This window comes from Onthophagus taurus, chromosome 3 (genome assembly GCF_036711975.1).
Source record: "Onthophagus taurus isolate NC chromosome 3, IU_Otau_3.0, whole genome shotgun sequence".
Taxonomy (NCBI): domain Eukaryota; kingdom Metazoa; phylum Arthropoda; class Insecta; order Coleoptera; family Scarabaeidae; genus Onthophagus; species Onthophagus taurus.
The window spans coordinates 17,604,053-17,628,333 of NC_091968.1; the positions used below are offsets into that span (position 1 = coordinate 17,604,053).

The 24,281-nt window shown below is 29.7% G+C and overlaps 1 protein-coding gene across 1 annotated transcript; it reads left to right on the forward strand.

Annotated features, from left to right (window-relative positions):
* Positions 1-1,739: 1,739 nt before the first annotated feature.
* Positions 1,740-19,624, forward strand: LOC111419592 (protein regulator of cytokinesis 1-like). The gene is made up of 7 exons (XM_071195040.1): positions 1,740-1,853; positions 9,346-9,681; positions 9,730-10,273; positions 10,327-10,499; positions 18,608-19,068; positions 19,127-19,308; positions 19,362-19,624. Exons 1-7 carry the CDS (start codon positions 1,843-1,845, stop codon positions 19,437-19,439), a joined length of 1,785 nt encoding a protein of 594 aa, XP_071051141.1. The 5' UTR covers positions 1,740-1,842; the 3' UTR covers positions 19,440-19,624.
* Positions 19,625-24,281: the final 4,657 nt, after the last annotated feature.

Consider the following 24,281-nt stretch of genomic DNA (forward strand, 5'->3'; position numbering starts at 1 on the left):
CCATAAACATAATGAAATCTGCAGTGTCGGTAGCTGTTGAACTTTTTAGCTCGCCTGTTGCTATTGACGTTTTTAATGCCGACGCAACGCTTTTGCTAAATATTTGGGCGGTAAGTTTTACCGATAATTTCTGAAACGGCGAAGGATATAAATGAGCGTTTGAGATTTTGAGTAAACATCTCGCCCCTGACTTTGACTTTTGATCAATATGATATAATCTTCTGATACCTTGAAAAGAAATTGTTTCGTATGCTTTTCAAAAGATGAGGGGCATCAAAAAGTGCAAACACTTTTTGCGTATTTTTAAACATGAAATAAGGTTTTTTAGGACTATTTTTTGTCTTAATAAATGTTTATACGCATTTGGTGCTTTATAATTTAAACTAAGTGAAAATTTATTTTTCATTGTATGTCCAGTGGCCTTTTGTTTTATGTAGTAATTGCATTGTCGCAAATGTTCTATGTTGAGGGGAATGATATTTTATAACACTTAGACAGGATTGTAAATTGTTTGATAGTGTGGTGATAGTTAATCTTTTTTTTAGTTTTTATATTGTTGACTTCGCATTTTTACATTTCAGTCTGAGTTTATCGTATTTTTCCTTTAATTTATTTAAAGCACAGGGTATCTGACTATGATGGGAGTTCGGTGACGGAAATTCTAGATACTCACTTGGAAACTTCTTTTGACAAGGCGAACTATCTAATACTGGTGACGATTTAGAACTTTTATCAGGGGATAGAAAACGTACCTCGCCATGTTTAGAAACCGCATAATTGCTAACAATATACATAAACAATCTTTATATTTAAAAATATTTTAATTTTATTTGTATATGTACTCATATCGTCAATCCTGCTTAATTTCAACAAAATGCGAATCTGTATTTTCCTGCTGTCCCTGTGCAGTAAACAACCAGTACACCCCCATACGCGCCTGCCCCGGATGTATTCGTTAAAAGTGTTAAAACCTAAAAACACGAAATATCGAAATATCGATTGATTGATAAAGCCGCCGACCGAGATTAATACCAATGTACATACATAACTGAACTTACTCGATAAGAATGGTCTTAATTACCTACAATTTTCGATTTACTATTGATTTAATTTTATATTCAGTCGATTAATTTTGCTTTTTTTAAAGTTCATTGTAGGCATCTGTAAAATATTTTGATGTGGAATTGTTAATGGTTTATTATCTGATTTAACTCCTAGATGGAACACTGTTCGTTAAAATATAAAAATAAAAACAGATTTAATCGCTAGATGGCGACATCAAAAATTAAATCTTTTATGGGTTGCCAATTCTTTCTATCTCGTGAGCTAACTATATTCTCTATAAACAAAGATATAATCAAAGGATACATGTTTATTTATGTGTACGAATCATTAGTATACGTTCACGTTTCAATATTTATAATACAAGACTAAAATAATAATGTGAATTTATTATCTTGTCATAATAACAGATCTTTCTATTTCAGTTTGACTGATGACAACTTCAAAAACTTCAAGTACAAAATATACAATACACTAAAAGAATAGAAGGTAATCTAAATACCGTCAAGTAATTTCATGCATTTAAAGTTTTGTAGCTTTAAAGTTGCCATCTAGTGAGCAAGAGTGAAAATTTTCATGTAAATCTGCTTTACAGCATTTTATTTCGTAACGGAAACTTATCCCCACTTCAACACCTGTTTGTAGAGAACCAATCCGCAATAGATTCTTGATCATTTGAAGTTCTGGTTTTGTAACGTACTTCGAGGTGTTTTCGAGCTGGTTAATTTCAAACCGAAAAAAAGCAGTTGATAAATTTGATTCTGCATTACCTTATTCATCATGTCTTCTGAGTAAGTTCAAATTATAATTTTTAACTAAAATTCACTTAAGGTACGATGTTATTTATTTACTTTAACTCTTAATTTTACCAAGGTATGTAATTAAATGTATGGCATTATTTTTTTGCGACAATGTCTTGGCAAAATTGTTCTCCTGGTTATTTAGGCATGATTCTGATTCATCATCTGCTTCAAAGGATGATGACAACTTGTAGATTAAAACGGCTATAAAAAAACATGTATAAAATAAGCTAAACAATTTGTTTTTATATAATTTAAGATTGAAAGAAGTTGAAATTTCGAGCATCACAACAATAAATTTTTAGATTTCTACATTTTATATTTACCTTGGAATACAAGTACTGGAAACACTTCAAAAATCTTACTATAGACACAGACAAGTTTTGCAGTGACAGCCACAATGAGATATTCGAATAGTTCATCTTTCATATCATATGGAATGTTAATAATCAATGAACAATTAGTTCAATTTTAGGTGAAATGTTCATTTTGGTATTCTCTTATAAGCACAAAGTCATTCTGCTTATACAACATACAAGTTTATGCCACTAGGAAATCCACCTAGAGGACAATTTGAATAAACAGACTAAAAGGTGGTAACAAATAATTTGAACCTCCTTTGCATTCTACTCTTGCAGATTATTTACAAATTATTATATACAGGTGTTCTGAAACATTGTATCTCAAGAACGAATTAAGATATTTTGATGAAACAAAGAACATTTTAAAGCTAATTTTATGAGTATTCAATGTGCCATAAATACTTTCTTATTTCCCACAAATATGGTTGTTGTGATATTTTAAACCCAACTCCGCATGTTTGATTACTGTAGATTTGAAGAATAGAATTTAAACACTTGTATCTCAATAACGAATTGAGATATTAAGATGAAACAAAGAGCATTTTAAAGCTAATTTTATGAGTATTCAATGTGCCATAAATAGTTTCTTATTTCCTACAAACACGGTTGTTGTGATATTTTAAACCCAACTCAACATGTTTGATTACTGTAGATTTGAAGAATAGAATTTAAACAATTGTATCTCAATAACGAGTTGAGATATTAACTTGAAACAAAGTATATTTTAAAGCCAATTTTTTGAGTATACAATGTGCCGTGAATAATTTCTTATTTCCCACAAACACGATTGTTGTGATATTTTAAACCCAACTCTGCATGTTTGATTATTGTAGATTTGACGAATAGAATTTAAAACGTTGTATCTCAAGAACGAATTAAGATATTTTGATGAAACAAAGAACATTTTAAGGCTAATTTTATGAGTACTCAATGTGCCATAAATACTTTCTTATGTCTCACAAATATAGTTGTTGTGATGTTTTAAACCCAACTCCGCATGTTTGATTACTGTAGATTTGAAGAACAGAATTTAAACAGTTGTATCTCAATAACGAATTGAGATATTAAGTTGAAACAAAGTATATTTTAAAGCCAATTTTTTGAGTATACAATGTGCCGTGAATAATTTCTTATTTCCCACAAACACGGTTGTTGTGATATTTTAAACCCAACTCTGCATGTTTGATTATTGTAGATTTGACGAATAGAATTTAAAACGTTGTATCTCAAGAACGAATTAAGATATTTTGATGAAACAAAGAACATTTTAAGGCTAATTTTATGAGTACTCAATGTGCCATAAATACTTTCTTATGTCTCACAAATATGGTTGTTGTGATGTTTTAAACCCAACTCCGCATGTTTGATTACTGTAGATTTGAAGAACAGAATTTAAACAGTTGTATCTCAATAACGAATTGAGATATTAAGATGAAACAAAGAACATTTTAAAGCTAATTTTATGAATATTCAATGTGCCATAAATAGTTTCTTATTTCCTACAAATACGGTTGTTGTGATATTTTAAACCCAACTCTACATGTTTCATTATTGTAGATTTGACGAATAGAATTTAAAACGTTATATTTCAAGAACGAATTAAGATATTTTGATGAAACAAAGAACATTTTAAAGCTAATTTTATGAGTATTCAATGTGCCATAAATACTTTCTTATTTCCCACAAATATGGTTGTTGTGATATTTTAAACCCAACTCTGCATGTTTGATTATTGTAGATTTGACGAATAGAATTTAAAACGTTGTATCTCAAGAACGAATTAAGATATTTTGATGAAACAAAGAACATTTTAAGGCTAATTTTATGAGTACTCAATGTGCCATAAATACTTTCTTATGTCTCACAAATATAGTTGTTGTGATATTTTAAACCCAACTCTACATGTTTCATTATTGTAGATTTGACGAATAGAATTTAAAACGTTATATCTCAAGAACAAATTAAGATATTTTGATGAAACAAAGAACATTTTAAAGCTAATTTTATGAGTACTCAATGTGTCATAAATACTTTCTTATTTCTCACAAATATGGTTGTTGTGATGTTTTAAACCCAACTCCGCATGTTTGATTACTGTAGATTTGAAGAACAGAATTTAAACAGTTGTATCTCAACAACGAATTGAGATATTAAGATGAAACAAAGAGCATTTTAAAGCTAATTTTATGCGTATTCAATGTGCCATAAATAGTTTCTTATTTCCTACAAACACGGTTGTTGTGATATTTTAAACCCAACTGTGCATGTTTGATTATTGTAGATTTGACGAATAGAATTTAAAACGTTATATCTCAAGAACGAATTAAGATGTTTTGATGAAACAAAGAACATTTTAAAGCTAATTTTATGAGTACTCAATTTGCCATAAATACTTTCTTATTTCTCACAAATATGGTTGTTGTGATGTTTTAAACCCAACTCTGCATGTTTGATTACTGTAGATTTGAAGAACAGAATTTAAACGGTTGTATCTCAATAACGAGTTGAGATATTAAGTTGAAACAAACTACATTTTAAAGCTAATTTTTTGAGTATTCAATGTGTCATATTTTTTATTTCCCACAAACACGGTTGTTGTGATATTTTAAACCCAACTCTGCATGTTTGATTATTGTAGATTTGACGAATAGAATTTAAAAAGTTGTATCTCAAGAACGAATTACGATATTTTGATGAAACAAAGAACATTTTAAAGCTAATTTTATGAGTAGTCAATGTGCCATAAATACTTTCTCATTCCCCACAAATATGGTTGTTGTGATATTTTAAACCCAACTCCGCATGTTTGATTACTGTAGATTTGAAGAATAGAATTTAAACAGTTGTATCTCAATAACGAATTGAGTTATTAAGATGAAACAAAGAGCATTTTAAAGCTAATTTTATGAGTATTCAGTGTGCCATAAATAGTTTCTTATTTCCTACAAACACGGTTGTTGTGATATTTTAAACCCAACTCTACATGTTTCATTATTGTAGATTTGACGAATAGAATTTAAAACGTTATATCTCAAGAACGAATTAAGATATTTTGATGAAACAAAGAACATTTTAAAGCTAATTTTATGACTACTCAATGTGCCATAAATACTTTCTTATTTCTCACAAATATGGTTGTTGTGATGTTTTAAACCCAACTCCGCATGTTTGATTACTGTAGATTTGAAGAACAGAATTTAAACAGTTGTATCTCAATAATGAGTTGAGATATTTTGATGAAACAAAGAACATTTTAAAGCTAATTTTTTGAGGATTCAATGTGCCGTAAATACTTTCTTATTTCCCACAAACACGGTTGTTGTGATATTTTAAACCCAACTCTGCATCTTTGATTATTGTAGATTTGACGAATAGAATTTAAAACGTTATATCTCAAGAACGAATTAAGATATTTTGATGAAACAAAGAACATTTTAAAGCTAATTTTATGAGTACTCAATGTGCCATAAAACACAGTTGTACAGGGAATGATGGTCGCTCGCTACATCTATTTTATTTTGTACATGTACTAATGAGCTTCGCCACTTAATAATAATAATAAATTGCTTTATTGTTCTCATATCATACAAAAAAATCATTGTAATAAATCATTGAAAATAATAGAAGAAAAAACGGAAATAAACAGAAAAGTAAATTCAATAATTACCAATAATAAAAATAAAAAATTCATACATGAGAACAATCTTATGACATGGTTCAACTCATGTTGTTCTTCCACCATACCATAGAGAATTTAAACATTAATAGAATGCGCATTAACTGGAACATACAACAAAAAAAAACATTATGCAGGTGCAAAGCATGCAAATAATGCAAATAATTTAGCACGTGTCTTTTAAAAGTTATTGATGATGCACACACTGTCCACTCAAGAGGAAGTTCATTCATTGTCTTAGCGATCTGATAGGAAAATGACTTTTTGAAAAAAGCTGTATGAAAAATAGGTGGAGATAATCTCCCTTTAAATCTAATATTCACAGTGTGTACAGGGTGGTTCAAATTCGATGTCCGAATAGGCTAACTCGGAAACTATAAGAGTTAGAAAAAAAGTAGCTTACATGTCATGATCTCGTTTTTCGAGAAACTGCTAATGCCGAAAACCTCATAGCGCTATCGTCTTTTGTTTTTCCGCTAGAGGCTAAAATTGAAAATATCGTAAAACCAGCAAGCGCAATTATCTTGGTTATTATTATAGCTGGAGTATTATAACTAAGACATTATATGGACACTTTTTTACAGAGAATTTGATGACGTATTCAAAAAAATTTGTTCGGTTTTAGATTTTGAGATATTATCACAATGTTCGTTTTTTTAAATGGAAACAACCACTGATTATTCGCTTAATAAATTCGTTATTTTTTTCTGATTACAAAAATATAGGGTTTAACAGGTCTATTTGTTATTGTTTTAGAATAAAGCAAAAAATTAACTTTTCTTTTAGTGTCTTCCAAGAAATTAAATTTACAGTTTCCTGTAAATTACGGTACTATAATTAAAAATTAAAAAAAACATATTTCTGATATTTGAAACAAATATATTTGTGGAACTATTTAATTTATATATGTTATTATACAAAAGTTGGAATAGATTGCATTATTTCACATTTTTTATTAATATTTAATATTATTCTTAAATGACTTAATAAATTATTGTTAGATGGCGCCATACGTTTTTTTTGAATTCAAATAAACATAGCAACATTTGTTAGTATTCAAAAATTTTCTGAAGTGTCACTTTAAAAATCCTGTTTTTTAAGATGGATTACGAAAAGTTTAACATGTTAGAATGTTACATATTAGAAAATAAAGTAAATTTTATATAAATTTTTAGTAGAATAATTTTTAGTTATAGTACCGTGATTTACAGGAAACTGTAAATTTAATTTTGTCGACTACACTAGATGGAAATTTTATAAAAAAAGTTTGTTTTTAGCTTTATTCTAAAACAATAACAAATAGACCTGTTAAACCCTATATTTTTGTAATCAGAAAAAAATAACGAATTTATTAAGCGAATAATCAGTGGTTGTTTCCATTTAAAAAAACGAACATTGTGATAATATCTCAAAATCTAAAACCGAAAAAATTTTTTTGAATACGTCATCAAATTCTCTGTAAAAAAGTGTCCATATAATGTCTTAGTTATAATACTCCAGCTATAATAATAACCAAGATAATTGCGCTTGCTGGTTTTACGATATTTTCAATTTTAGCCTCTAGCGGAAAAACAAAAGACGATAGCGCTATGAGGTTTTCGGCATTAGCAGTTTCTCGAAAAACGAGATCATGACATGGAAGCTACTTTTTTTCTAACTCTTATAGTTTCCGAGTTAGGCTATTCGGACATCGAATTTGAACCACCCTGTACATCCCCGCGAAAACTAATTTTGTTATAAAGGTAAGGTGGCTTATAAAGATGGAGGACCCGGTGGTAGAGGTATACAGAGTGCAACACCCTTCTTCCCTGCATGTTTAACCATTTTAATTCCGGCAACTTATCACTTACATGATCACTTCGGTGAAGACCAAACAGTAAACGTATACAGGAATTTTGTGTTTTTTGAATTTTTTCTTTTAAGACATAGGACAAAAAAGGAGAGTACAGAACATCTGCATAGTTAAAAAGTGACAGGACCAGACTCTCACAGAGACATTTCCTTATTTTACGTTTCAAATAATGCCTGTTCGAGTAGATAACCTTCAAACTTCCATACGCCCTTTGTATGCATTTGTTGATGTGATCATTAAAAGTCAAATTCTCATCTAATAGGACACCCAAATTTCTTACTGCTTTATAGAATTGTAACGGTTCATTGTTCACAAATAGATGGAGGCTGTCTGCAACTTGCTGTCTGAGGCTCTTTCGGCCGAAAATAATGGCAAGAGGCTTACTCTGATTTATATGAAGCCCATGGCGGTCGGAAATATCACATAAAGCTTGCAAATCACTATTTATAGCTATACCCGCTTTAACCACCTCAGACGGGAGGAAGGAATAGTACAACTGAGTGTCGTCTGCGTAATAGTGCGCATTACAATGTGAAATGGATTTGATAAAATTTGATGTGTATAATGCATACAAAATAGGCGAAATAGTCGATCCCTGCGGTACTTCGATCTCACTTCCAGAAAATCAGAGGAATCAACCCCCACTGATAGTGCCTGTTCTCTACCTGTTAGAAAATTATTTAATAACTTTTTTTCATTATATTCGAAACCAATATAACCCAGTATTGCTATAAGTGTTTCATGATCAACTGTGTCAAATGCCTTGGAATAATTCAGCAGAGTACCATCATCTTACCCTTATCATACTCCTGCAGGATATCATCGATAATGTGAATTAGTGCTGTAGTACAACTAAATCCCCTTCTAAAACCGGACTGGTTTACGGGTAGAATACGGGTAGTATCCTCTTATATGTTATATGATCTATTTGGTTTTGTGTTCTGCCATCTGGTGACGGCCAAGTTTTTTGTGTATGGCTTTGTGTGAGAAGAGTGTTCCTCCAATTGCTAAGTCATTATTCATGCAGAAGGCTGCAAATAATTCACCGTCTATGTTTCTATTTCCTAGGCCATGTTTTTCTTTGCTTTCTCCTGATAGGTTGGACGCGCATTGTATTAAGCTCAGATTTGGGTATTTTCGGTTAGATACTGGGGACCATTCTATCATATCTTGCCTAATCACTCATAAATCAACCTACTCCGTTGGCTCGGTTTTCGCCTTCTTCGTTTTCTGAGTAGATTAAAGTTTTACCGTTATCTGTTCTCCTTGTCCATGCCATCTGGTTTCATTTAATCCCAGCATAATTGTTTATAGGCCTCCATTTAAGCCCGCCGTGTCGTTTCTAGAAGGGTTCTAATGTTCTACGTTCCTATTTTTGCTTTTGATAAGGTCGATCAGCATATTTAGGACCAGCGGATGATTAGGCCATCCGTTTCTGGTGATGAGGGGGGTTTAGCATTTCCTCTACACAGATGTTATAGTGTTGGCAATTTTAATAATGAATAAATCACTACCTTGTCTAAAATAAGGGTTAAAAAATTATATAATCACCTTTGAATTTAAAACATTCATTTTAACATAATTTTTTTTCAGATCAACATCTTTGTTCTCCGAAAATTTAATAAATGACCTAAACATAATTACCCATGAAAACGTCACCCAACTAAATACAATAATAAACAGAATGGGAATGGAACGAGAAACTCAAGAAGAATGGATCTCGGCTATAAAAGAACAATTAAAGGACTTTTATGCTTGCGTCACTGAAGATGCAGTACTTCTCGAAGAAAAACTCACATCAAAAATCGAAAAATTACTAATTGAATCAGAAAGATTATGCAAGCTGTTACAAACAAAAATGCCTCAATACGGATCAAAAAACTTATCATTTTATGAGGAACATAAACTCCTCAAGAAACACGTTGAAGAGTAAGCATTTAATTTTTTTAATTCATTTATTTCATTTAAACATTGTAGGCTTCAAAATATCGTTTCGGCCAGAACGCGTGAACTAGAATTATTAAAATCGCGAGAATTATCTTTGTGCAAAAACTTGGGTGTTGAGGTTAAACCAATTAAAGACTCCCCTTTACCGAATGAATCCGAACTTGAAGACATCAACGATTACATTAAATCTTTAGAGCTTGAAATATTTAAACGTGAAGAGCGTTATATGCACATAAAGTGTAAAATTATGGACTTAGCAGCTCATCTTGAAATTAAACCTTCCTTGGATCTTGAGCGCATCGTTTTATCTGATGATACTCACTTTCAAGTTAGTGATGAAAACATGAAATGGGTTCAAAATTATTACGTTTCGTTGCAACAACAATATGACGATATGAAAGATGATATTGAAAGTTTGCGTGAAAAGGTTGGATCTTTGTGGACGATGTTATCTGAAGATATTCAATTGTGCAATGAGTTTATTGAAAAACATAGTGGGTGCACATACTCAGTTTTGAAAGCTTGGAAAGCGGAGTTTAAAAGATGTGATGAATTAAAGAAAGCTAATATACAGGTATTTAATTAATTTATTTTGATTTTTTTTGGAATAAAATAATCTTTTTTTAGAAATTCATTGAAAGATTACGTAATCAGCTGTGCGATCTTTGGGAGAAATGTCACATGACTAATTCAGAGCGGGAAGAATTCGTTTATTATCGCTGTATGATATATACCGAAGATTTACTTTCCTTCCACGACATTGAAATACAAAAATTGGAGAAATATTACAACGATAATCGGTAAGGATTATCAGATTTGAAATATTTCGCGTTTTAAGTCCGCTATGTTGGTAATGAACATTGTTGGGATACTACCGTTTATAGATGATGTTTGGATGGGTCACTATAAACATTTTTCATACACAACATTTATTCCTAATATTTCTAATTCCGAAGTTATTATAAAATTTATTATCCAAAAACGTCAATTTTGAGATTTTATGATTCATAAGTAAAAATTCGAAATAGTTGGAATAAAATTGTTTGTGGATTATCTTTTAGTGATTTATTATGAACAATTTTTATTAATATCATTCTCATCTACAGTTTTTAATTTTTAAGATAAAAGTGTTGATGTTTAATGCGTCAAATTTGAAATCTTTCGCGTTTTAAAGCCGCTGTGTTGGTAATGAACATAGTTGGAATACAACAGTTTATAGATGATGTTTTGGCGGTTCATTATAAACATTTTTTATACACAACATTTATTCCTAACATTTCTAATTTTGAATTTATTATAAAATTTATTATCCAAAAACGTCAATTTAGAGATTTTATGGTTTATAAGTAAAAATTCGAAATAGTTGGAATAAAATTTTTTATGGATTATCTTTTAGTGATTTATTATGAACAATTTTTATTAATATTCTCATCTACAGTTTTTAATTTTTAAGATAAAAGTGTTGATGTTGTTTAATGTGTCAAATTTGAAATTGTCTCGTTTTAAGTCCGCTATGTTGGTTATGAACATAGTTGGGATACACCAGCTTATAGATGATGTTTTGATGATTCAATAATAAACATTTTTTACGCACAACATTTATTCCTAACATTTCTAACTTTAAAGTTATTATAATATTTATTATCTAAAAACGTCAATTTAGAGATTTTATGGTTTATAAGTAAAAATTCGAAATAGTTGGAATAAAATTGTTTATGGATTATCTTTTAATGATTTATTATAAACAATTTTTATTAATATCATTCTCGTTTACAGTTTTTATTTTTTAAGATAAAATTGTTGATGTTTAATGCGTCAAATTTGAAATCTTTCGCGTTTTAAATCCACTATGTTGGTAATGAACATAGTTGGAATACAACAGTTTATAGATGATGCTTTGATGGGTCATTATAAACATTTTTTATCCACAACATTTATTTCTAACATTTCTAATTTTGAAGTTATTATAAAATGTATTATCCAAAAACGTCAATTCAGAGATTTTGAGATCTTATGGTTTATAAGTAAAAATTCGAAATAGTTGGAATAAAATTGTTTATGGATTATCTTTTAGTGATTTATTATGAACAATTTTTATTAATATCATTCTCATCTACAGTTTTTAATTTCTAAGATAAAAGTGCTGATGTTTAATACGTCAAATTTGAAATCTTTCGCGTTTTAAGTCCGCTATGTTGGTAATTAACATAGTTGGGATACAACCGTTTATAGACGATGTTTTGATGGTTCACTACAAACATTTTTCATACACTACATTCATTCCTAATATTTCTAATTTTGAAGTTATTATAAAATTTATTATCCAAAAACGTCAATTTAGAGATTTTATGGTTTATAAGTAAAAATTCGAAATAGTTGGAATAAAATTGTTTATGGATTATCTTTTAGTGATTTATTATGAACAATTTTTATTAATATCATTCTCATCTACAGTTTTTAATTTCTAAGATAAAAGTGTTGATGTTTAATACGTCAAATTTGAAATCTTTCGCGTTTTAAGTCCGCTATGTTGGTAATTAACCTAGTTGGGATACAACCGTTTATAGATGATGTTTTGATGGTTCACTACAAACATTTTTCATACACTACATTCATTCCTAATATTTCAAATTTTGAAGTTATTATAAAATTTATTATCCAAAAACGTCAATTTAGAGATTTTATGGTTTATAAGTAAAAATTCGAAATAGTTGGAATAAAATTGTTTATGGATTATCTTTTAGTGATTTGTTATGAACAATTTTTATTAATATCATTCTCATCTACAGTTTTTAATTTTTAAGATAAAAGTGTTGATATTGCTTAATGGGTCATATTTGAAATCTTCCGCGTTTTAAGTCCGCTATGTTGGTAATGAACATAGTTGGGATACAACCGTTTATAGATGATGTTTTGATGGTTCATTATAAACATTTTTTATGCACAACATTTATTCCTAACATTTCTAACTTTGAAGTTGTTATAAAATTTATTATCTAAAAACGTCACTTTAGAGATTTTGAGATTTTATGGTTTATATGCAAAAATTCGAAATAGTTGGAATAACATTGTTTATGGATTATCTTTTAGTGATTTATTACGAACAATTTTTATTAATATCATTTTCATCTATAGTTTTTAATTTTTAAGATAAAAGTATTGATGTTGTTTAATGCGTCAAATTTGAAATCTTTCGCGTTTTAAGTCCGCTATGTTGGTAATGAACATAGTTGGGATACAACCGTTTATAGATGATGTTTTGATGCTTCATTATAAACATTTTTTATACACAACATTTATTCCTAACATTTCTAATTTTGAAGTTATTATAAAATTTATTATGCAAAAACGTCAATTTAGAGATTTAGAGATTTTATGGTTTATAACTAAAAATTCGAAATAGTTGAAATAAAATTGTTTATGGATTATCTTTTAGTGATTTATTATGAACAATTTTTGTTAATATCATTCTCATCTACAGTTTTTAATTTTTAAGATAAAAGTGTTGATGTTGTTTAATGCGTCAAATTTGAAGTGTTTCGCGTTTTAAGTCTGCTATGTTGGTAATTAACATAGTTGGAATACAACAGTTTATAGATGATGTTTTGATGGTTCATTATAAACATTTTTTACAAACAACATTCATTCCTAACATTTCTAATTTCAAAGTTATTATAAAATTTATTATCTAAAAACGTTTATTTAGAGATTTTGAGATTTTATGGTTTATAAGTAAGAATTCGAAATAGTTGGAATAAAATTGTTTATGGATTATCTTTTAGTGATTTATTATGAACAATTTTTATTAATATCATTCTCATCTACAGTTTTTATTTTTTAAGATAAAAGTGTTGATGTTGTTTAATGGGTCAAATTTGAAATCTTTCGCGTTTTAAGCCCGCTATGTTGGTAATGAACATAGTTGAAATACTACAGTTTATAGATGATGTTTTAATTGTTCATTATAAACATTTTTTATACACAACATTTATTTCTAACATTTCTAATTTTGAAGTTATTATAAAATTTATTACCCAAAAACGTCAATTTAGAGATTTTGAGATTTTATGGTTTATAAGTAAGAATACGAAATAGTTGGAATAAAATTGTTTATGGATTATCTTTTAGTGATATATTATGAACAATTTTTATTAATATTCTCATCTACAGTTTTTAATTTTTAAGATAAAAGCGTTGACGTTGTTTAATGCGTCAAATTTGAAGTATTTCACGTTTTAAGTCTGCTATGTTGGTATGAACATTGTTGGGATACAACCGTTTATAGATGATGTTTTGATGGTTCACTATAAATATTTTTCATACACAACATTTATTCGTAATATTTTTAATTTTGAAGTTATTATAAAATTTATTATCCAAAAACGTCAGTTTTGAGATTTTATGGTTATAAGTAAGAATACGAAATAGTTGGAATAAAATTGTTTATGGATTATCTTTTAGTGATATATTATGAACAATTTTTATTAATATTCTCATCTACAGTTTTTAATTTTTAAGATAAAAGCGTTGACGTTGTTTAATGCTTCAAATTTGAAGTGTTTCGCGTTTTAAGTCCACTATGTTGGTAATGAACATAATTGGAATACAACAGTTTATAGATGATGTTTTGACGGTTCATTATAAACATTTTTTATACACAACATTTATTCCTAACATTTCTAACTTTGAAATTATTATAAAATTTATTATCCAAAAACGTCAATTTAGAGAATTGGAGATTTTATGGTTTATAAGTAAAAATTCGAAATAGTTGGAATAAAATTGTTTATGGATTATCTTTTAGTGATATATTATGAACAATTTTTATTAATATCATTCTCATCTGTAGTTTTTAGTTTTTAAGATAAAAGCGTTGACGTTGTTTAATGCGTCAAATTTGAAGTGTTTCGCGTTTTAAGTCTGCTATGATGGTAATTAACATAGTTGGAATACAACAGTTTATAGATGATGTTTTGATGGTTCATTATAAACATTTTTTACACACAACATTCATTCCTAACATTTCTAATTTTGAAGTTATTACAAAATTTATTATCCAAAAACGTCAATTTAGAGATTTTATGATTCATAAGTAAAAATTCGAAATAGTTAGAATAAAATTGTTTGTGGATTATCTTTTAGTGATTTATTATAAACAATTTTTATTAATATCATTCTCATCTACAATTTTTAATTTTCAAGATAAAAGTGTTGATGTTGTTTAATGCGTCAAATTTGAAATCTTTCGCGTTTTAAGTCTGCTATGTTGATAATGAACATAGTTGGAATACAACAGTTTATAGATGATGTTTTGATAGTTCATTATAAACATTTTTTATACACAACATTTATTCCTAATATTTCTAATTTCAAAGTTATTATAAAATTTATTATCCAAAAACGTCAATTCAGAGATTTTGAGATCTTATCGTTTATAAGTAAAAATTCGAAATAGTTGGAATAAAATTGTTTATAGATTATCTTTTAGTGATTTATTATGAACAATTTTTATTAATATCATTCTCATCTACAGTTTTTAATTTTTAAGATAAAAGTGTTGAAGTTGTTTAATGCGTCAAATTTGAAATCTTTCGCGTTTTAAATCCGCTATGTTGGTAATGAACATAGTTGGAATACAACAGTTTATGGATGATGTTTCGATGATTCATTATAAACATTTTTTATACACAACATTTATTCCTAACATTCCTAACTTTGAAGTTATTATAAAATTTATTATCCAAAAACATCAATTTAGAGATTTTAAGATTTTATGGTTTATAAGTAAAAATTCAAAATAGTTGGAATAAAAGTGTTTATGAATTATCTTTTAGTGATATATTATGAACAATTTTTATTAATATAATTCTCATCTACAGTTTTTAATTTTTAAGATAAAAGTGTTGATGTTGCTTAATGCATCAAATTTGAAATCTTTCTCGTTTTAAGTCCGTTATGTTGGTAATGAACATAGTTGGAATACAACAGTTTATAGATGATGTTTTGATGGTTCATTATAAACATTTTTTATACGCAACATTTATTCCTAATATATCTAATTTTGAAGTTATTATAAAATGTATTATGCAAAAACGTCAATTTAGAGATTTTGAGATTTTATGGTTTATAACTAAAAATTCGAAATAGTTGGAATAAAATTATTTATGGATTATCTTTTAGTGATCTCTTATCAACAATTTTTATTAATATCATTCTCATCTACAGTGTTTAATTTGTAAGATAAAAGTGTTGATGTTGCTTAATGCATCAAATTTGAAATCTTTCTCGTTTTAAGTCTGCTATGTTGATAATGAACATAGTTGGAATACAACAGTTTATAGATGATGTTTTGATGGTTCATTATACACATTTTTTATATACAACATTTATTCCTAACACTTCTAATTTTGAAGTAATTACAAAATTTATTATCCAAAAACCTCAATTAATTATGGATTCTCTTTTAATGATTTATTATGAACAATTTTTATTAATATCATTCTCATCTACAGTTTTTAATTTTTAAGATAAAAGCGTTGACGTTGTTTAATGCGTCAAATTTCAAGTGTTTCGCGTTTTAAGTCCGCTATGTTGGTAATGAACATAGTTGACATACAACCGTTTATAGATGATGTTTTGATAGTTCATTATAAACATTTTTTATACACAACATTTATTTCTAATTTCGAAATTATTATAAAATTTATTATCCAAAAATGTCAATTTAAAGATTTTGAGATTATGGTTTATAAGTAAAAATTCGAAATAGTTGGAATAAAATTGTTTATGGATTATCATTTAGTGATATATTATGAACAATTTTTATTAATATAATTCTCATCTACAGTTTTTAATTTTTAAGATAAAAGTGTTGATGTTGCTTAATGCATCAAATTTGAAATCTTTCTCGTTTTAAGTCCGCTATGTTGGTAATGAACATAGTTGGAATACAACAGTTTATAGATGATCTTTTGATGGTTCATTATAAACATTTTTTATACACAACATTTATTCCTAATATTTCTAATTTCGAAGTTATTATAAAATTTATTATCCAAAAACGTCAATTTAGAGATTTTATTGTTTATAAGTAAAAATTCGAAATAGTTGGAATGAAATTGTTTATGGATTATCTATTAGTGATTTATTATGAACAATTTTTATTAATATCATTCTCATATACAGTTTTTAATTTTTAAGCTAAAACTGTTGATGTTGTTTAATGCGTCAAATTTGAAACTTTTCGCGTTTAAAGTCCGCTATGTTAGTAATGAACATACTTGGAATACAACAGTTTATAGATGATGTTTTGACGGTTCATTATAAACATTTTTTAATGCACAACATTTATTCCTAACATTTCTAACTTTGAAGTAATTACAAAATTTATTATCCAAAAACCTCAATTAATTATGGAATCTCTTTTAATGATTTATTATGAACAATTTTTATTAATATCATTCTCATCTACAGTTTTTAATTTTTAAGATAAAAGCGTTGACGTTGTTTAATGCGTCAAATTTGAAGTGTTTCGCGTTTTAAGTCCGCTATGTTGGTAATGAACATAGTTGACATACAACCGTTTATAGATGATGTTTTGATAGTTCATTGTAAACATTTTTTATACACAACATTTATTTCTAATTTCGAAATTATTATAAAATTTATTATCCAAAAACGTCAATTTAAAGATTTTGAGATTATGGTTTATAAGTAAAAATTCGAAATAGTTGGAATAAAATTGTTTATGGATTATCATTTAGTGATATATTATGAACAATTTTTATTAATATAATTCTCATCTACAGTTTTTAATTTTTAAGATAAAAGTGTTGACGTTGTTTAATGCGTCAAATTTGAAGTGTTTCGCGTTTTAAGTCTGCTATGTTGGTAATTAACATAGTTGGAATACAACAGTTTATAGATGATGTTTTGATGCTTCATTATAAACATTTTTTATACACAACATTTATTCCTAACATTTCTAATTTTGAAGTTATTATAAAATTTATTATGCGAAAACATCAATTTTGAGATTTTATGGTTTATAAGCAAAACTTCGAAATAGTTGGAATAACATTGTTTATGGATTATCTTTTAGTGATTTATTACGAACAATTTTTATTAATATCATTTTCATCTACAGTTTTTAATTTTTAAGATAAAAGTGTTGATGTTATTTAATGCGTCAAATTTGAAATCTTTCTCGTTTTAAGTCCGCTATGTTGATAATGAACATAGTTGGGATACAACCGTTTATAGATGCTGTTTTGATAGTTCATTATAAACATTTTTTATACACAACATTTATTCCTAATATTTCTAATTTTGAAATTATTATAAAATTTATTATACAAAAACGTCAATTCATAGAATTGGAGATTTTATGGTTTATAAGTAAAAATTCGAAATACTTGGAATAAAATTGTTTATGGATTATCTTTTAATGATTTATTATAAACAATTTTTATTAATATCATTCTCATCTACAGTTTTTAATTTTTAAGATAAAGTGTTGATGTTGTTTAATGCCTCAAATTTGAAATTTTTCGCGTTTTAAGTCCGCTATGTTGGTAATGAACATAGTTGGAATACAACAGTTTTTGGATGATATTTTGATGGTTCATTATAAACATTTTTTATACACAACATTTATTCTTAACATTTCTAACTTTGAAGTTATTATAAAATTTATTATCCAAAAACGTCAATTCAGAGAATTGGAGATTTTATAGTTTATAAGTAAAAATTCGAAATAGTTGGAATAAAATTGTTTATGGATTATCTTTTAGTGATTAATTATGAACAATTTTTATTAATATCATTCCCATCTACACTTTTTAATTTTTAAGATAAAAGCGTTGGGGATTTCGCCCAACTAATTCTTTTTTAATTCTTTCATTTTTAGCGAAACATTTTCGTTGTTAGAACGTTGGCAAGAATCTTGGAACAAAATCGTGCAATTAGAAGAAAAGGCATCCGCCCCCGGTCGCTTCAAAAACCGCGGGGGAACTTTATTGCAAGAAGAGAAAGAACGTAATGCCCTCCAAAAAAGAATTCCAAAATTCGAAGAGCGCCTAATTGAATTAGCCAATAACTATAAAATGCGAACAGGAAACAACTTCTTATCATGGGGTGAAAAAATAGAAGATTTAATTTCAAAAGCCCACAACGATTACAAAATTGAAAAGGACATCAAACTTAGCGCTAGGAAACAACAAAAAGGACTTACACCTGGGGGATCAACGCTTTGCTTAACATCCGCTGTAAGCGGGAGCAGATTACGTTTGGATATGATTACTCCGAAATCAGCGAGTAAACGCCCTCCACGAACGGCACTTTTTTCTGGTAGTAACAAAAAGCCGAAAGGTAGGTTTGATAAATTTATTTAAAATGTATACTAATTTTTAGAGAATTAAATTTGCAGTAACTCCTAATAAATTGGCCGTGCCGTTAATTCAAATTAACGAACAAGTTGTAAAGCGTCGTTCTAGAACATCTATGGAACGACAAAAATGTTTGCGTAAGATTAGAAACATTGCGACGGGGATTAAAAAAAGGGAGGAGATGAAATTAAATACCACTTTTGTGGATTACGATATATTCACTGTAAGAAATACTAATTTAAACTTTTCTGGTCAATTTTTCATATTTATTTTTAGGGGGAATTACAAGGAGATCATCGAAGTACTTGTGTATTTGAAAATACATCCAAACCAACTCAAGCCCCTTCAAATTAATAATCAGATTATTTTTAGTTTGTCAGCAATATTTTTTACATTTCATTATTAGTAGGTCCTTTAATTTGTTTATTTTAACTTTTAAGATTAGATTTAATAATTTTATTTGTATTGTGAGAATATATGGATTATTAGCGTTTATTTGTTATCAGAAGTGAAATATTTAGAGTTTAACCTAGCTTAATATTTAAAATTAACCATATCATAAAAGCTTATTAATACACTAATCAAAATACACAGATTAGTAACTTTAAAGTTAATTAAACGCATTGATGGAGATCAATTGTAACTTTAAAGTTGCAAATTTGTGTACTAATTTTTATAATATAAACAGTATAAGAATATTATAAAGTAACTAAACAAATATTTCGTCGACCTCATTTACTTTATCCTATCTCAAGTAATCCATACATATTTATCTATCACCTGTTTCTAGTGAAGAAGAAGAAGAAAACAATATTTATTTGGACTATATAAAAATTATAACAATAAGAAATACGAAAAAAAATACATATATAAAATAAATATAAAAAGAGTCCAAAAGGGCTATAGACCTGAGTCTTCCTGCCCGTGATTTTGAATTCGGTTTGGTTGTACTTGGGTCTTCTCAGTTGGGCCTTATTTTTTTAAGAAGTGTGAGTCGTGTTATAGGACAGCTGGTAAGGGAAAGGGGAATGATGATGAGATTTTTTAAGGCGTTTTTGGGGAAGTTCATAATTGCTTTAAGGGCTAAGGATTGTAGACGGGAGTTTATAGGAGGAATCTTTGTAAGGTCGTAAAGGAGTTCGTTGGACGGGTTGAAAAATGGATTGTGAGGGTGTCTGATGCGGGTGATAATTCTCAGGGCTGCTCTCTCTGCTACTTCCAGATGGTACTGTGATTCTCTCGGCGTTTCAGTCTTGATTAATGAGGCATATTCGATAATAGGTCGGCATATTGAGGTGTATATGTGAGTAGCGCATTTGGTGGATATCCCTTGGCCTCTATATGAGTATGAGCGGAAGTGTTTGGCGCGGTTTTTGACTTTCATTTTTACCTTGATGGCGTGGGCAGAGAATTTAAGAGTTCTATCCAAGGTAATGGCGAGGTACTTGCAAGTTGGTGAATCTGTGATAGGAGAAGATTGAATTATTATTGTGGTAGGAGCAACGCGAATAGGGAGGAAGGGGATGAAGGATTGGGTTTTGGAAGGATTTATCAGGATACGCCATTTTCTGTACCATTCCTCTATGTTTTGGATGAGCGTCTGCAGCCTTAGAATTGATGATGGAATGTTTACATCATGTGCGACGAGAGTAGTACCATCGGCATAAAGTAGGGCGTAAGATATCGGATCGAAGACGTCTGGGTTGTCGTTGTAGATATCATGGCAGGACACGTTGTACAGTGCTGGCGAGATGGGAGACCTTGTTGGGCGGTGAAACTGTGAGAGTAGTAGTTTTTCACTTTAACCAATGAGGAGCGGTCTGAAAGAAATTTTTTTAGCAGGTTAAGAAGATAAGATGGGATTTTCAACATAGCTAGCTTGTACAGTAGACCTCTGTGCCATACGGAGTCGATTGCCTTCCGAACATCCAGGAAGACTGCGGCAGATTGTTGTTTTTGGTAACGTGCGACTTGGAAGTTTGAGACAAGCACTGCCAAGGGATGAGATGTAGATCTACCTTGTTGGAATCCAAATTGGTATGACGGAATCCTCCTTGCAACAACATCGAGCAGCTTGTTCTTCAAGTGTACCTCGAAAAGCTTCCCCATAACGGGTAGCAATGAGATAGGACGGTAGTTCGCAGGGTCGCATAGAGAAGAATTTTTCTTGGGGATACATATGATAATAGAGGTCTTCCAATCTTGTGGGAAATGTTGTAAATTGTTCTTATGTAGGCGTGGATATCAAGATCCAGCTTCCTTAAGATTTCCCTTGAGATGTTGTCGTATCCAGGGGCTGTGTTGGTTCCTCTGTTAAGAAGTGTGAAGTATTCTTCTTCCTGCATGAGAGCATCTTGAGGCGTTTCGGACGAATTGAGAAAGGCGTGTTGGTACCAATTGTCTATTGTGTTTTTGTTGTGAGGGCAGAACAGGGCCTGATTGCTGAAGGAAAACACCCTCTCAAGGTATTCAGCGTGGATATTTACGATTTTTTCCGGACTAGAGTGTGAGCAGCCATCTGTAGGGTCAATAAGCTCCTGGGTTTCTGGGGACTTTTGGTACTTCGAAAGTTTGCGGACTTCTTGCCAGTAGTTTTTACCCTTGCTTCTGTTGATTTTATCACAGGCCTCAATGTATTTTTCACTTCTGAATTGCTTTTGGATATTTTTATTAAGCTCATTGAACATTCTTTTCAGAGCAGGCTCCTCATAGAATCTAAAATCGCGGTAGAGTCGTCTCTTTTCTTTAATTAAACGAAGAATAAATGGTGGCAGAGGAAAATTGTAATGTTTCTTGTTGTAAGAAGGGCTCGCTTCATGCACCAAATTAAGCAAGCGTTTATTAAAGGTTGCGATAGACTCGGGTGTGATAACAGGGTTAGATCTCACATATTCCTTTATTCCTGCGTTCACTCTTTCCATATTACAAAGTTTATAGTTTTTGATCAGAGTGGGAGCTACTTTAGGTATTCGAGTGGTTGTATTAATGCAGATCACAAGACCCAGATGGTCAGAGCACAGATCAGGAATGACATTAACAGACGTCTTATGTTGTTTGTGCAGAAGATTAAATCAGGCTTGGAATTGGGATTATTTGCCATGACAAACGTCGGAGGTGTTGCGATGCGCACAAAATTTGACATAGTCACAAATTGGTTGATGTGTCTGTTTTTGGCTGGGTTTGGGTTAAAGTCACCGATTATTAGACAATTGTCGTACCGTGCAGCCATGTTAAATATTGTTTCTTCTATCTTACTAAAAGGATGTATATAAACCAACAATATATGTACTCTTTCTGTGCCAATCATAAAACTAAAATGGAGGGCGTTGTTTAGTGGAGAATTTATTCTGGGAGGATTAGCTTTTCCAATTTGTAATGCAGGATCGCCCATAACCACCGCCTCTGACACCCCTGTTCACAATATTTCCCAATTCTTGGATCATTGTCCAATCCCTGAAGTGAATTGGCGATTTAGCTTTAGTTTCAACGAACATCGCACCGTGAATGCGGTTTACAGAAATATAGTTTCCAATTAGGTGTTTTTTTGGAACATAGCTGTTAATGTTTGCATACAGTAACTTTATCTCAGTCATTGCTGATCTTGCAAAATCATGGTTTGGGTGCCGTGGATCGGTTCGGTGGGTGAAGGTTTATTTGCGTCTTTTAGGTCAATCATGATTATATACATGTAGCTTCCCGAAAAAGCAACGATTGTGTCAATTTGGTGCTCAATGAATCTACGTTTTAGGGCATTTAAAAGCTCTTGTCGATCCCGCGGCTTGGGAGAGTTGATTTTTGTGAGATAAGTGTCGATAATTTGATCGTGGATCGTAACAGGATTATGAATGCGGCTTTCTTTGGTGGTTTTGTTCATGATTTCGTCTGATTTTTTGTTAGCCGATTTAATTCTAACATTGGGGACGCCTTGTATAGGTGCTTAGGGTCGATTTTTGCATATCATAGACCAGGCACTATGGCCTTCAATGCCACAGGACCTACAGTTCTCTAGTAGTTGGGAGGTACATTTGGTGGTGTTGTGTGAACCCAAGCATTTGGAGCATTTTACTGGAACATTACATTTATCGGTCGTGTGACTAGTGATTTTTCTTTATAGAGACAAATAAAACTGATGGAAAAAGACGTTATGAATAAAAAAATGTTCCTAATGCACCAATAAATCATAATCCATACTTATTTTATATTTATCTATCACCAGTTTCTACTATAGTGATATAGTAGAAATCACAAAATGTCTAAGTTGGGCGATTTTTCTTAATAAAATTAACTATAACATAAGAACTAAAACTGATGGAGAAAGACGTTATGAATAAAAAATATTCCTAATGCATCAATAAATCATAATCCATAATTATTTCATATTTGTCTATTGCCAGTTTGTAATGATGTAGCATAAAACAAAAATGTCATCTTTAAAGTTATCAATCTGTGAAGTAATTTTTATAATATAAACAGTATAAGAGTATTATTTTATAAAGTTACTAAACGAAAATTATATCGTTCTCATTTACTTTTTTCTCTCAATTTCCAATATTTGATAAATCACCTTTAAACCCACAATTAAACTCTAAATTTCCGCTTAATTCGTCATAAATGTTCCTCTCAATCAATATTTTTGCTAATAAATACATGTAAGTCATTAGATCATCAAAAAACATGAAGAGATTAGGACGACCACGTGACTTGAGGAGCTTGAGGAATATTTGTCTATTAATATTAACCGACTTGTTCTCACTGTACAAAATTTAGAATACCAAAAACATTCGTTGAAACTATTGAAAAGTACAGTTCAGAAAAAAACAATTCATAAAGGAATAATTTTTCCTAGCAACATTGCAAAAATAATAAAATGAAACTGATTCCAGAAGAAACAAAAAATAAAGTAGTTTTGGCAATTATTGATCATTTTCATCAGACTGTTCGTATTCATAAGCACAATTATGACCAATATGTCTGGCATGTTCTAGACAGATAAATTTTCGGCAGTTCGAACATCTAAATCGAGTAGGCCTATTTTTTTCCTATCATACTAGAAACACAAGAAAAGTCAGAAATCGTCGTGTTACCAGCAGACAAGGGGAATGCCACCGTTGTTATGGACAGGAAAGAATACGACGACAAAATGATGAACCTACTGGACCCAGCCACCTACAGGAAGATCAAGAAGAACCCCACAGA

What these genes read in the sequence shown, in the direction of transcription:
- LOC111419592 (XM_071195040.1), top strand. An exon ending in TAAAGAAAGCTAATATACAG is followed by an intron (nt 10,274 to 10,326) that starts GTATTTAATTAA and finishes ATCTTTTTTTAG; the next exon opens with AAATTCATTGAAAGATTACG. An exon ending in TGGATTACGATATATTCACT is followed by an intron (nt 19,309 to 19,361) that starts GTAAGAAATACT and finishes ATTTATTTTTAG; the next exon opens with GGGGAATTACAAGGAGATCA.